General features: G+C 49.0%; 1 protein-coding gene across 7 annotated transcripts in view; it reads right to left on the minus strand.

The window, feature by feature from the left end:
- The window catches only part of C18H16orf95 (chromosome 18 C16orf95 homolog), a 317,656-nt gene that overhangs the window by 286,382 nt on the left and 15,255 nt on the right, over positions 1–16,019 (minus strand). For 4 of the 7 annotated variants that reach the window (XR_011616661.1, XR_011616662.1, XR_011616664.1 and 1 more), the window contains exons 7-8: positions 14,835–15,012; positions 14,585–14,701 (exon numbers count right to left, since the gene is read on the minus strand). Coding sequence is in view for 2 of the 7 variants with exons in the window: in XM_011753245.3 (XP_011751547.1) it covers positions 14,994–15,012 (19 nt within the window). In the remaining 5 variants the exon portion in view is untranslated. Of the gene's footprint in view, positions 1–4,844; positions 4,948–14,584; positions 14,702–14,729; positions 15,013–16,019 lie in introns of those variants that run through there. The other 3 variants (XM_011753245.3, XM_071085071.1, XR_011616665.1) reach the window with 2 other exon arrangements.

The following is a 16,019-nucleotide window of genomic DNA, read 5'->3' on the forward strand; positions in this document are numbered from 1 at the left end:
TCAATGCTGGCCTAGACTCAGAAAAATCCTGCTCGTTCTGATCCAAGTAAGTAGGAGACTTACTTACTTTATGCTATATAGTGATATGCTACCTACAAGAAATAAACATTAAAGGCATAGACAAGTTTGAAATAAAAGCATGGTTCTGGCAATGCTAGAATAATAAATACCAGACTCATCCTGCCATACTATACAGCTAAGAAAATGAAATTGATGAAACGGTTATCAATTCAAGAGATCATGCCTGAGGGAGGAGAAACAAATGAGGTAAGCCCTATGAAAAAAAAATAGGTGGTGACAGAGATAGAGAACGTCCTTCTCATGCACATCAGTGGACTCCACACAGTAGAGGAAAGGAACAACGAACTTAAGACAGCATAATAGAAATTATTCAAACTAAACACAAGGAGGAAGGGGCAGGAGAGGGGGAGGGGGAGGAAGGGAAGGAGAAGGGGAGGAAAAGGAGGAGGAGGGGAGGGAGAGGAGTGGGAGAGGAGGAGAAAGAGCCGGGGAGGAGTGGGAAAAGAGGAGGAGGGAAGGAGGAAGAAGTGGAAAAGAGGAGAGGAGAGGGGGAAGGGGAAAAGAAGGAGGGGAAAGGGGGGGTAGGAGGGCAACAATGATGACAATGATGTTTTAAAAACCCTTGGAACAATATAAATAATCTAACACACATGTGACTGGAATCTCAGAAGGAAAAAGAGGGAACAATAACAGTGGAAGATATATTTGCCGAGTCAATGGCTGAGAATTTTACAAAACTAATCAAAGACATCAACTCACAAATCCAAGAAGGTAAGAGAACCCCAAGCAGGATTTTAAAGACACATAATATTTAAACTACTAAAAAATAAAGAGAGGCCGGGCGCAGTGGCTCACATCTGTAATCCCAGCACTTTGGGAGGCCGAGGCGGGCGGATCACGAGGTCAGGAGATCGAGACTATCCTGGCTAAGACGGTGAAACCCTGTCTCTACTGAAAATACAAAAAATTAGCCGGGCGTGGTGGCGGGCGCCTGTAGTCCCAGCTACTCAGAGGCTGAGGCAGGAGAATGGCGTGAACTCGGGCGACAGAGCTTGCGGTGAGCCAAGATAGCGCCACTGCACTCCAGCCTGGGCAACAGAGCGAGACTCCGTCTCAATAAATAAATAAATAAATAAAATAAAGAGAAAGAGAACATATTTAAGGGCAGCCCAAGAAACTAAAGAGCAAAGTTAAGAACGACAGCAGATTTCTCATCAGAAACGACATAATCTAGAGGACAGTGAAGTGTCATCTTTAAAGTGCTGAGAGTTAAATAACTGTCAGCACAGACTTCTACCCCAGGGAAAAATATCTTTCGTAAGTGAAAGTAATTTTTTCATTTCAGAAAAACAAAATCTGAGATGAATAATTATCAGTAGACTCGTGCTACAATAAATTAAAGGAACTTTTTCAGGTAGAAGGAACATGAAACCAGACAGAAACTTGGTTCTATACACAGAAACGAAGAGCTCTGGAAATTGTTCAAACGAAGGTTTGTACGAAAGAACTTTTAAATCACTCTAAAAATATTTAATGTCTAAAGCAAGCTTGTCCAACCCATGGCCCACAGGCCACACGCAGCCCAGGGTGGCTTTGAATGTGGCCCAACACAAATTTGTAAACTTTCTTAAAACATGATCAGATATTTTTTGTGATTTTTTTTTTTTCTAGCTCATCAGCTATGATTAGCGTTAGTGTATTTTATGTGTGGCCCAAGACAATTCTTCTTCCAATGTGGCCCAGAGAAGTCAAAAGGTTGGACACCCCTGGTCTACAGCAAAAATAGAAGCAAAGGATTATGGATTCAGAAGTACATGTATGACAATAATATACAAAAGATGGGAGGAAGAAATTGGAACTATGAAATTCTTACATTATCCATGCATGATATCTTATTTGTAGGTAGATGGTGAAAAATTAAAGATGGATGTATACTGTAAACCCTAGGATAGCCAAAGAGATATCATTAACTGTTCAATACAAATACAATTATTTGGAAAAACAGGTCTAAAAATAACAATACTGGCCAGGCGCAGTGGCTCATGCCTGTGTTCCCAACACTTCGGGAGGCTGAGGTGGACGGATCACTTGGGGTCAGGAGTTCGCAACCAGACTGACCAATATGGCAAAAACCCATCTCCATTAAAAATACAAAAATTAGCCAGGCATGGTGGGCACCTGTAATCCCAGCTACTCAGGAGGCTGAGGCAGAAGAATCGCTGGAACCCAGGAGGCGGAGGTTGCAGTGAGTCGAGATTGCACCATTGCACTCCAGCCTGGGTGACAGAGCAAGACTCCATATCAAATACTACTACTAATAATAAAATACTGAAATAACAAAAATGCAAATACAATAACAATGTATTGTGGCATTTGTAATACATGTAGAAGTGAAATGTATGAAAAAATAGCAGGAAGGTAAGGGTGGAAGAAATGTTTACTCTTCTCTCTTCGACCAACTAACCACACCTGTAAAATGAGAAGAAAGTCTATGTCATAGGGTTATGAAAAGAACTAAATGACTTCACACATGTACAGTACCAAGCCTGGCGCTTGATGTGTGGTGAGTGCTTGGTAAATATTTGTTAAATGGACAAGTGAAGTGTTTGGTGTCATATATTCATTCACTATAAGAGAGTCAGGATTTCTCCCTAAAAAGCTGAACGTAGATTTCCTATATGGGGCTCACCAGGAAGTTGGTTAACTGCCAACAAGCGTTGTGTCTTCAAGCCCTAGTCTGGAAAACAGTCCATCATCCAATTTTACCTCCCAAGACTCGGTTCCTTCCCAGGAGCTTGTAAGTGAGGCAGACAGAGTTTAGTTAGTAATGGCAGTCAGGAAAAATAAACTTGCCTAGAGAAAGGGACAAAGAGAACCACAAATAGCTTATGTCGGGAAAAGGAATGTTTTCATCTCCTCGACATCTGTAATGCACATTTATCCTGTGATGAGCAATTGCACTTCTGTGTCTGACCTTGGGAAGACCCTGGAAAGTCTGGCCGGTTTGAAGACAAATGTATAAACCACACGCAAATTTCACAGCAAACCAGCCAGTAAATATTCTCCAAACTGCCCTTGACATGTAAATGTTACCATGAATCTTAATGGCTTTACGCCCAAATCTTAGGCCTAGGAGCAGTCAGTAAAGTCCATGGAAAGATGTTCAAACGGGCTGTTGGTCAACGGAATGGCCCATTTTCCACTTTGCGTAGGAGAAACGTGATCCTGCTTGGATAGAAAGGGAGTTTGTGTGAGCAAGGGAGGTGTGTGGGAAAGCCCGGGGCATGGCAGGGAGAGGCAGGTCAGTCTTGGAGGCTGGCATGTTGGACACTCCATGCCCTTGATGCCATTTTGCTCTAGCAATTTCTGCACCAACCAGCTGTGCACAGGTATAGCCAACACCCTGCCTATCTGCACCATGTATATCTTGCTTTCAGCCCAGCCTCTCTGCCACTGCCTCATGGGACCTGCAGAAGCCATCCAGCTACAGAAATGCAAGGACACGTCACCCTGTGGGACAGCCCACAACAGTGTGGGCAGACAGCAGTAACCCCTGTCGAGTTTCCTAGGTGCAGCCTGCACACATCCTCAGAAAGCCCAACAGAACTGGGTCCCGACTGCCCGCCAGGGCGAGCGGCAGCCCTGACTGGAGTTGATTCTCCTCGTGCCACTTACCCAAAGGGAGCATCTTGCTGGATGAAACCAACTTGTGGAACTTACCAAATTTGATAATTTACCAAAAATGTGCCTATTTTAGCTCGTTAAAATGTGTATAGTAATTTATATTGGATGGGATGGTTTTGATAGATTTTGAAGATTTCTGCAAAGCTCTAAGTAACTGGGTTTTTTGGGGGGTGGGGCTTATTTTTGAGACAGGGTCTCACTTTGTCACCCAAGCTAGAGTGCAGTGGCGCGATCACGGCTCATGGCAGGCTTGACCTCCCAGGTTCAAGAGATCTTCCTCAGCCTCCTGAATAGCTAGGACTACAGGCGTGTGCCACCATGCCCGACTAATTTTTTAATTTTTATAGAGATGGGGTCTCACTATGTTGACCAGGCTGGTCTCAAACTTCCAGGCTCAAGTGATCTGCCCTCCTTGGCCTTCCAAAGTGCTGGGATTGCAGGCATGAGCCACTGCACCTGGCCCCTAAGTAACTGATTCTCATTTTGTCTTCATAATAGCATTTCCTCAGCAAAAGGAGAAAGGTATACAGGAGACTTGGCACACACAGTGGCCTGGGCTGCTGATGCTGGGAGGGGCAGTGGGAGACAAAGTGAGGTGGTATAGGGAGGAGGGTGTGCTGCGCCCACCCCCTGCCGCCATCCTCTTGCCCTAACAACCCTGCAAGGTTGAACGCCCTGCTCTGGTCGCTGCCGGCTTTAGGCATCAGCTCCAATTCCTGATGGCTCTGGGGGCTTCTATAGCCTTCTCTATAAAGAGGGACGGCAGCATCTGGGGGCTATCCTGGAGGCTGGCCACCACGACATGTCTGAGATCAGTTCCCAAAGACACCATCCCATCTGGTAACACAGATGGGAGCATCTACATCTTCCTCTGGTGCATCTTCAAGTGTGGCTGCCATCCATTAGAATCAAGAGCTGAGATGGCAGCTCCTGAAAAGGATGGGAAGGCTGTGACCTCATAGTTCATGGACGAGGTTGTTGTGTATGTTTCTCACCAGCTGCAAGACAACTGGTGGGAAAATGCTCAAGGCATTAACACTTCCCTAAGGTGAGCACAGTCATTTCAGCACATTAGCAGGCTGGACTCATGCATTCAGAAATGCAAGCGAGAACCAGAGCCGGGAGGTCAAGATGGCAAGTCGTTTCAGATGGTCTTAAATTTTATTTAAAAAGGAAGAATGCAGGATTGCACAAACAGGGGCTTTCTGTGCCAGACCTGGTCGTAATCAGCTTCTCTCTCACCTGGGAGGACAAAAGTAAAAGAGATGTTTGGAAATCCCAAGAAACGTATTTAGAGTGGTTGAAGGTGGGGTGGGTGGGAAGGAAAGTAACTATTTCCATAGAAAAGAAATGATTACATGATAATCTTTTCATTTTTCATCTTTTCACTGTTTCCAGAGGTAGAAAATTACAGCCTCTTGGCTTCCTTCCAAGCAAGCCCTTGGAACCAGGACCCTAAGGGACCCCAGGGATCTGGAAGGAAGTCACAGTGACTTGGGTAGCAAAGGGCAGTTCCAGGGCTCCGGCTGTCCCAGGCCCTGCACATTTCACATCTACGCTGTGAGAGGCAGCAGAGCCGAAGTCCAAGCTGTGTGCCCCCGTTTCCTCATCTGGAAAATGGGGATGCCAGTGGTACCTGCTTCAGAGTATGACCTTACTATGGAGGATGCATTCAATACCTGCAGCTCACTCTGTGCCTGGCACTGGCTGAGCATGTCACCAGCACTACCTCACTTAGCAGGTGAAAAATGAACATCCAGAAAGTTGAAGTCGCTGGCCTTGCCCAGAGGGCTACGTTCACCAATTGTCCCCAGGGCTGTTGGACCCTAGACTGCGTCTCAGCCTGGGCAGCTCAGTGTTACTCTTCATCCAACCAGCGAGCCAGTGTCATCCCTCAGTGTCTCAGAGGCCCCTCCAACTAAGCTCCTCCCCTCCTCCACTCCCCTGCCCCCACCCCTCCCCCACACAGCCCTACCTGCCCCCTCCCCCATCCTGTCCCCACCTGTGTCCCATTCAGGATGAGCAAATCATCTGCGGTACCCAGTCTCTGGAAGCTGACACTCCAGTGCAAGGAGACACACGGGACACAAGATGCACAAAAGAAAAAAACACACAGGCAGCCCTGGCTTACGATGGCTGGGTCTAACCATGTTTTGACTTTACATCGATGGGTGGATGAGTCAATCGGTAGGTGTATGGATAGACAGATAATAGATGAATGAGTGGTTGGGTGGATGGGTGAGTACGTGGATGGGTGGGTGGATGGGTGGGTGGATGGATGGATGGATAGATAGATGGATGGATAAATGGATGAACAGATGAGTGGGTGGGTGAACGAGAATATGGGCGAGTGAATGGATGAATGGATGAGTGGGTAGATGGGTGGGTGAGTAGGTGGGTAAATGGAGGGGTAAATGAAAGGATGGTGGATGAATTGTTGAGTGGATGGGTGGGTGGATGGATGAGCGATAGGAAGATGAATGGATGGTGACTGGCTGGCTGGCTGGGTGAATGGTTGAGTGGATGGATGGATGGATGGATGGATGAGTGGACGAGGGTACTGATGAACAGATTAGCAAATGGAGGAACAGAATCATTGTTCTGGTTGTAAGAGGTCCAACTCCTTCCTTTAGGAGAAGTACTGGAAATGTCCATTTTCGTTTTCTATAGTCTTTGACAAATATTCCACAGTTTAACAAGGTTTGGCTGTAAAATGCCTCTTCCTTTTCTGAGGAAAAACAGCACCTCTTTTTTCTTTCTTGCAAGTGACGCAAAACATTTCACATGGCCTCAAACAGATCTAGCACCTAAGGGTCAGGAGCTGGAAACTTCGCCAAACGCATACATCATTACAGTTCTCCTGAAAGTAATGGTGCCACTATTCATGACCATGAATACAGCATTAAACAAATACTGAGATGGGGAGAGCTCGTTATCCAAGGCCATTAAACAGCTCAGGAAGAGTGCAGTTATGTTAGAAGCCAATTAAGAGGCCTCACACTGGTTGTCAGCAGCCCACAAGGTGCTGAGGTGTCCCCTAGCACATAGTAGGCACCTCGTAAAATGTGTAAACCAAAACAAGAGAGTCAGATTAGCAGTCCAACGACAGGGCTGTCCAGAACGCTGCCCTTCACCATCCCCTGGGCCGCGTGCAACATGGACCACAATGCTCAGAGTCCAGGACCATTCGTGAACACACAGAGCAAACAATGCACCTCAATGGTAAATACCAACGATTTAGTCATTTATTTATCAAACACTTCCTGAGCACTTGCCTGCCAGACACTGTTAAAAGTGCTTGATAATTATTAATTCATTAAATCATCACAGCAACCTTATGAGGTAGGAGCTATTATCATCCTCATTCTAAAGATGAGGAAACTGAGGCATGGAGATCCAACACACAGTAAGCTGTGGAATCAGGATGTGAACCAGACTATTCAACTCACAGTTCATGTCTGAAACAGACAGCAAAGCGGAGGAGCCTGATGAAGGTTCACTACACCACAGGTGTTTACACACACACTCCCTTATCTAGGCGGAGGAGCCTACTGAAGGTTCATTATACCACAGGAATTTACACACACTCCCTTATCTAAGCGGAGGAGCCTGCTGAATATTCATTACACCACAAGAGCTTACACCCTGTTTTGTGGAGAACAGGGTCTTGGTATATTGCCCAGGCAGTTCTTAAACTCCTGGGCTCAAGCGATCCTCCCATCTCTACCTCCCTAAGAGCTGGGATTATACGTATGAGCCACTGTGTCCGGCTCTAAAAGCTTTTCAGTCCTATTCTGTAGCTCCCAGTGAAACAGTGTATCCAGTTCGTGATCACCAAGGGATGCCAGACATGGGCAAGGTCTGCTGGGCCCAGGCTGACTTGCCAGGGCCTCCTGGTCAGTCTTTGCATTTCAAGAGTGAGGCCAACAGCGTCGCGAGCCTGCTGACACGTGTATGGTGGGCACAGAGCCCGGCCCAGGAAGCTACCTTACAGAAAATATGACAAGCCAGTCTATCAAACTTTTAGGTCAACTACAAGTTTACAGGAAACACAGAGCAGAGAAGAGGGAAAATGCATGGTGGTTAGATTCTTTTTTTAATCTTTGCCCCTTTTAAAAATTTCAGATCCATATACCTGTTTTTATAGGCAGAACGGTTTCTGGGAGGAAGGAGAGAAGGTAGGATAAAGGGCAGTGGGTGGGGGGCCTTGCTCAGACAGAGAGCAGAGGTCAGCTGGGGGTGCAGGGAGGAGGCTGAGGCTCCTGAAGCTCACATGGGTGAGGAGTTGTGCTTTACAATCACCTCCTAGAGGACTCTGCCTGGCACTATAAGCACCCCAGCACCCAGGATCTCCCACTGCCCAAAGCCCATGCTGTCGGCAATATGAGGGACGAACCCCAGCAGCCAGGGTAGAGTGGACAAAGACGCACACGGAGACCTGCTCTCCGCCACCTCCTGCTCCCCACCTGGGACCCGGGAGCTGGTGTCCTGTGATTCCTGGAATCTCACACCCTGCCAGTGTGCTGGGAAGGACACACTTGCCTGACTGGTGCTGAGACAACATCCCCCACATCTGGAATGCCAGGCTGGCCTCCTCCAGAATGCCGCCCCTTCCACTGCCCATGGGTTGGCCTGAAGGTTTGTTGTTTTCACATAAAAACGGGGCCTCGGCCGGGTGCGGTGGCTCACGCCTGTCATGGCTGAGGCAGGCCATGGCAGGCGGATCACGAGGTCAGGAGATCGAGACCATCCTGGCTAACACGGTAAAACCCCATCTCTACTAAAAATACAAAAAATTAGCCAGGCATGGTGTCAGGTGCCTGTAGTCCCAGCTACTCGGGAGGCTGAGGCAGGAAAATGGCGTGAACCCGGCAGGCGGAGCTTGCAGTGAGCCGAGATCGCGCCACTGCACTCCAGCCTGGGCTACAGAGCGAGACTCTGTCTCAAAAAAAAAAAAAAAAAAAAAAAAAAACCAGGTCTCAAACAGCACTCTCTCTCTTGGAAATGACGAAAGTGAAAACAGGAAGCTTCCAAGTGCCCCGGTGGGCTCCCAGGGCTCCCAGACCCCCCAGTGCAATGCCCACCAGAGAAAACAGCAGGTATCCAAAATCAACAAGTACTGACGCAGCACCTACTGTGTGTCAAGCACAGCAAGAGTCCCTGGGACAGCCGCAAAAGCCCCATGATACTCACACCACTGAGCCTCAGCCCAGCCTGGACCAAACATCACGAAGTGATCACAGAGGTGCTTCCTCAAGGGCCTGGGTGACCTCAGGGGTCTTTGCTACAGTGTCCAGGCAGCACAACCCATTTGCAGTTCCTCCAACGGGGAGGCTTAGAAAGGGTCTCCCCAGAGTGGACAAATGGAGAGGCACCACCTGGAACTGGGAGGCCGCCGAAGGAAAGGTGACCTGGATGGGCTGCAGGAGAGCCAAGGCCAAGTCTCGCATGTGCCACCAGCTTCTGTGTGGCTTGGGACAGGGCATGGCCCTCTCTGGGCCTCAGTGTCCCCATCTGTGAATGAGGCGATTGGACCAGTGTCCCCATGGCCCCTCCCAGGCCCCAAGTCTTGGCACATAGGTCACCAGAGAGCTCTCAGAAGATGGGGCCAGGCACTGCCAGGAGCAGCCCGAGAAGCCACCAAGACCTGGGTTGGGCTGGGCTGGGCAGACTGCAGTGCCTCCACCTGCCATGGCAGCCTGGCTGGGCCAGTGGGATTCCGGCCACATGTGGTTCATGGCCCCTGAACCAGATGGTACAGACCACCTTTTCCACCATCGCAGAAAGTTCCACTGGGCAGGGCTGGGCTGTGTGGTCATTACCCAGTTAATGGCCTGGGGCAGAGTGAGGGGAAGAGAGGCAGAGGGGAGGATAAAGGAAGGGAGCAGGGGAGGAGGAAGGGAGGGCTGTGTGGCTGGGTGGAGGGGAGACAGGGAGGGAGGGACAGAGTGTTTCTCTGGGCTCCTGACTTGAGTCTGGGGTACAGACAACAGGAGCATCTTCTCCAAAACCCTTTAAACAGCTTTACCCCACATTTCACCTCCCTGGGCCTCACCAGGTCCAGGAAGTCACAGCTCCCTCTCCCACAAACCAAGGGCTGACCTGGGCAACTGAAGCCCCCTCCAGCCCTGGCCTTCTGGGGCTTTTATGCGAAAGTCTCTCAACAGTGCCCTCTTGTGGCTCCTAACGCCAAGTTTCAAGACGATGCCTGCAGGCAGAGGGCTGCCTGGGGTCCATCTATAGAAGCCATGGTCCCGTGTGGGCTGCAGCGACATTGTCCCTGGGTTAATCAGGACATGTGGTGCAGCCTCAGGTACCACTCCCCAAGAGCACATCCTCACAGATGTAGACAACAGAGCCAAATACCCCTATGCACCTGGAACACAGCCACTGCTACCACCACCGAGGTCCAGACACCGTTGTCCCCCACCAGGTTTCCTGCTGCAGCCTCCAAGCTGGCTTCCCATGTCCACTCTCGCCACTCTATTCCATCCAACACACTTCAGCTGGAGTGGTTTCTCCAAAATGCAGCCTGTGGGCACAGGCTGCTGTGGCCACTGCCTTGACCTGTCCTCCCCGGCCACTGACAGGGCCAGGAGGCCCAGGACTTCACAGCCTTCTCGAATATGCCCTCAACCTGGCTGTGGTGCAGGCTTTAGCCACACAAGTGTGATGCCCTGGCAGCCTCCCCGGCTCTCTGCCATCCGCTTCATCCTCCAGTGCTCTTGGCTGCCCATGCCACGACCCAGCCACCCTAAATGGCTTATGTGGCCGGAATGCCCCCACCTGTCACCTCCAGACTGTCCCCCCCTGCTGTGCCTGTGCCCGGGCACTCTGGCATCACCTCTCATTGCCAGGTTACCTGGAATTGTCTTCAGATCTCTGCTCCAATGGCGCTTCCTCCCTGACTGGTGAGATGGGGTCTGCTCACCTTGTCTTATCTTGATTTCACCCCAAAAGCAGAGCCTGAGGCAAGGATTGAGTGCAAGTGTTTTTTGGGGGAGGTGATGCAGGAAGCCCTGTGAGTGAGTGGGGAGGTGAGGCAAGGAAGGAGAGCTGGGATGAAGGACATTGGCAAGAAGGTGGCCCCTGTGGGTGGTAGGGGCTCAGTCCTGCTGGGAACACAGCCCAGAGCCATCCCTGTCGAAGGGCGAGGGGACAGAAGTGCTGACCCACACCTCCCACCCATCATCGACCAAGGGCTGCTCCTGGGGCATCACCTCCTGTACATCCAGCCTGTCCCTGCAGTGGCTCCCGCAGCAAGAACACCCCAGACAGAGGTTGCTGGTCCTTGTGGCAACGTGGGAATGGATAGCAGGTCACTGACAGCGCTCCTGGGCCCTCCTTGTGTTCATGTGTGCCTCAGTCATGACAACAACGACCCTCACCTCAATTACAATACCCCCGCAGCCCAGTGGCATCCTGGGGGCAGCATATGTCTTCTTATGCTGTCTCCCTGGTGCCAGGCATCCAATAAATATCTGCTGATTGAATAAATTATGTTTAATGTTGCCCTAGGGCCACTGAAGATGTGCCCCAGGAGAACACAGCTTCCATTTCCCCAGGGAAGACAAGAGGCCCTCCATGGTGGCCACTGCAGAGATACGGATGTGCCCAAGATACCCCGAGGCCCTGGCCCACTCACTGTAGCCCTCTTTGTTCTGTGTATCTCAGACCCCCACATCTTTCTTCCTTGTCTCTAAAGTGGACCCCCCAGTTCAAGCATCCCAGAGTCTGGTTCCTGTTTGACACTTTTTTTTAGAGAGACAGGGTCTTGCTGTGTTGCCCAGGCAGGAGTGCAGCGGTGTGATCACAGCTCATTGTAGCCTTAAAGTCCTGGGCTCAAGAGATCTTCCCGCCTCAGCCTCCCAAGTAGTTGGGACTACAGGCATGCACCACTCTGCCTGGCTAATTTTTATATTTTTTGTAGAAACAGACTCTCGCTATGTTGCCCAGTCTGGTCTCGAACTCCCAGCCTCAAGTAATCTTCCCCAGCTCCTGAGTAGCTGGGATTACAGGTGTGAACTACTGTCCAAGCCTGTCTGTCACCTTTACGTCCTCCCTTTGGTCACCCCCGGAGGAATGTGTCCTTTCCTTCCTGCCCAGGCAGTAATAACAGAGATCTGCTCACGGGGAGGAACTGAGTGGTTTCTATTTTCTTCTTTGTACCTTTCTGTATCCTTAAAGTCTTTCACAGTGAATTGTGTTGCTTCTACAATTAAACTTCTCATTTTGAGATAATTATAGACTCACATACACATATAACAAATAATACAGACAGGCCAGGAATGGTGGCTCACAACTGTAATCCCAGCATTTTGGGAGGCCGAGGCAGGCAGATCACTTGAGGTCAGGAGTTTGAGACCAGCCAGGCCAACATGGTGAAACCAAATATTAATATTAGCCAGGCATGGTGGTGCAAGCCTGTAATCCCAGTTACTCAGGAGGCTAAGGCAGGAGGATTGCTTGAGCCCAAGGAACGGAGGTTGCAGTGAGGCAAGATCGTGCCACTGTACTCCAGCCTGGGCGACAGGGTGAGACCCGGTCTCAAAAAAAAAAGAGAGAGATAATACAGAGAAACCTCATGTTATCCTTTATTCAGTTTGCCCCAACTGGTAACACGTGGCAAAACCACAGTACAATACTGCAACCAGAATACTGCCACTGATGTGTTTCCAGCCACAAGAAGGCCTCATGCTGCCCCTCTATAACCACAGGTCCTTCCTTCCCACCAGACCCAGATCCTTCCTGAGCTCCCAGAAACCACTGATCTGCTTTCCATTTCTATACTTTTATCATTTCATGGTGTTATGCAGGACAACTGGATATCCACAAGCAAAAGAATGAAGCTGGACATCTACCTCATACCATATACAGAAACTAAACTCAAAATAGATTTTAAAAACCTAAATGTAAGAGCTACAACGATAACACTCTTAGAAGAAAACACAGGGCCAGGTGCAGTGGCTCACACCTGTAATCCCAGCACTTTGGAAGGCTAAGGCGGGCAGATCACTTGAGGTCAGGAGTTCGAGACCAGCCTGGCCAACATGGAGAAACCCTGTCTCTACTAAAAATACAAAAATTAGCCGGGCATGGTGGCAGGCACCTGTAATCCCAGCTACTTAGGAGGCTGAGGCAGGAGAATCGTCTGAACCCGAGAGGTGGAGGCTGCAGTGAACCAAGATCATACCACTGCACTCCAGCCTGGGCAACAGAGCAAGACTCTGTCTCAAAAAAAATAGAAAAAAAAAAGAAAACACAAGTGCAAGTCCCTGTGATCTTGAATCCAGCAATGGTTTCTTAGCTATAAGCATACGACCTAAAGTCCATGCAACCTAGGAAAAAATAAACTGTGTTTCACAAAAATTTAAAACCCACATCTACTTCAAAGGACATCATCAAGAAAATGGGTCTAGTATCCAGAATATACACAGAATACTTACAACTCAATAATAAAAAGATGGACAGACAACTCAATTAAAATGTAGACAAAAGGCCAGGCATGGTGACTCATGCCTGTAATCCTAGCACTGTGGGAGGCAGAGGCAGGAAGATCGTTTGAGCCCAGGAGTTCAAGACCAGTCTAGGCAATAAAGCGAGACCCCGTCTCCACAAAAATAAAAAAAAACCTATTAATAGCCGGGTATGGTGGTATGTGCCTGTGTTCCCAACCACACGAGAGGCTGAAGCAGGAGGATTCCTTGAGCCCAGGAGGCCAAGGCTTTGGTGAGTTATGACTGCACCACTGCATTCCAGCCTGGGTGACAGAGTGAGACCCTGTCTAAAAACTACATATATGTGTGTAGGGGCACATCTATATATATATGTGTGTGTGTGTGTATGTGTGTGTGTATCTATGTATCTATATATCGACAAAGTATTTGAATAGACGCTTCTCCAAAGAAGTGATACAAATGTCCAACAAGCACATGGAAAGACGTTCAACATCATTAGTTATTAGGAAAATGCAAATGGAAACCACAATGAGACACCACTCCATACCTGCTGGGATGGCTATCAGCAAAGTCACAGATGAAACAAGTGTCGTGAGGATGCAGGGAAATGGGAACCCTGGTGCACTGCTGGTGGGCATAGAAAATGGCACAGCTGCTGTGGACAAGAGCTGGGCAGTTCCTCAAAACATGAAACACGGAGTAACATATGATCCAGCAGTTCCGCTCAGTTCCTCAAAACATGAAACATGGAGTAACATATGATCCAGCAGTTCCGCTCAGTTCCTCAAAACATGAAACATGGAGTAACATATGATCCAGCAGTTCCGCTCAGTTCCTCAAAACATGAAAAATGGAGTAACATATGATCCAGCAGTTCCGCTCAGTTCCTCAAAACATGAAACATGGAGTAACTCTGCTCCCAGGCGTACACCCCAGATAAATGCAAACCTCTGTCCACACAAACACTTGCACGTAAATGTTCAAACCATATTATTCACAAAGTAGAATCACCGAAAAGCAGAAACAACCCAAAATTCAACCATCAAAAGAAATGACATACTGACATACGCCTCAACATGGATGAAGCTTAATGCCAAGTGAAAGAAGGCAGTCATAAAAGACCACTCATCGGATGACAGCATTGAGATGAAATGTCCCAGAACAGGCAAATCCAGAGACAGAAAGTAGATCAGAAGTCACCAGAGGTTGGGGGAGACGGGAAGGAGTGACTGCTTAATGGTATGGGACTTTTTGCAGTGAATGTTCTAGAATGAACGGTGATGGTTGCACAACACTGTAAATATATTAAAAACCACTGAATTGTATACTCTAAGAGTGAATTTTATGACACGTAAAAGAGAGCTCAGATTTTAAAATTCAATTCACATATACAATGTTCTGCTACTTAAAGTGAGACCCACCTGACACAGGTGCTGATACCATTTTCGGACCCTTGTCCAGTGGATCTGCTGTCCCTGAAGAGACACTCGGAAATGGCTGCCCTCCCCCAGGGACACGGAGATGGGGACAAGTCCCCCCTTAATGAAGGGAAATCAGAGGATATCATTTAAGAGGTGGCCAGTTTAGAGTTTCACGAATAACATTTATTGACCACATTCATAACAGAATCTCACCCACATTCATATGAACGTCGCTACAACCAAGAATCACCTGATGAGAAATAATTTGGGTTGAATCCTGGGTGTGGATTCTGTTCTATGAGAAAACAGCGGCTGTCACAGACGCCTCCTGATTGGAGGACTCTAGTTAAAGATCTTGATTGTGACATATTTTTGTGGATATTCTTGACAGTAGCTGAAGATTCCAACTTCAAATCCCAAAAAACTGGCTGGAAAGCAAAGCGAGAGACAGTTACTAGGACCCGGCCCCAGGCTGAGACCAGCTGCCCTCAGCATGCCCTTGGGGAACCTCCAGGAGTGGAAGGCAAAGGCACTCCGCGGTGCACAGGGCTAGAGGAATCCCAGGCAGGAAAGGGGTGCGGGGACGAGGGGTGGGATGCAGTCCTGGCCACATCACTTTCCAGCTGTGGGACCAGGGCAAGGCATTCCACCTCTGAGTGCCCACTTCCTCTGAAAAGGGATGATAATGCTGGCTTTGCAGAACTGTAAAGGGAACAGGTGAAATGAAGGCAGGTCTCGCCCTGCTCTTGGGGGCTCCCTGCCGAGAGATCCTAAGTCCACTCTCTCCTTCCACCCCCAGCTGCTGCAGCACATCTCTCCAGGCCAGCAGACCGGCAGCTGAGGCTTCCCCTGAGATAAGCTGGGTGTGTGGCTTGCGGCACCTCACAGGGCACCCACACATCCCAGCCGGACAAGCTGTGCCCTCCCCTGGGATGCTGGTTGGTGCCTGCTCCGCTGCCCTGGCAGCTTGGCTCAGAAGCAGACACCTGCTATGGAAGCGTACGGACCACCAACACCACAGGGTGAGTGGCTTCCTGGGACTTTCTAGACAAGCTGTTGATGAGGATGGGAAAAGATGGGGGCCTCCAAGTGCCAGGATTCGGGGGCTGGAAAAACAGGAAGCTGCACCGACATGCAGGTGGGTCTCCACCTGGACTGCACTTCTGGGGAACTTCAAAACAAAAGCATGCCCAGGCCCTCCCCAGAACAGTTACTCCAAATGTCTAGATGAAGCCCAGGCATCTTTCTCTTTTTCTTCCTCTCTCCTTCCTTCCATTCCTTCCATCTTACCAGGTAATTTGAGCTTGAGGCCAGGGTTCAGCAATTCCCTTTTGGGTTCCCGGACCATCTACTTAACATTGATCCTTTAAAATTGTTTCTTAAATTTATTTTAGAGATAAGATCTTGCTCTGTTGCCCAGGCTGGAGTGTACTGA

Source organism: Macaca nemestrina, chromosome 18 (assembly GCF_043159975.1).
Source record: "Macaca nemestrina isolate mMacNem1 chromosome 18, mMacNem.hap1, whole genome shotgun sequence".
In the NCBI taxonomy this organism is placed as follows: domain Eukaryota; kingdom Metazoa; phylum Chordata; class Mammalia; order Primates; family Cercopithecidae; genus Macaca; species Macaca nemestrina.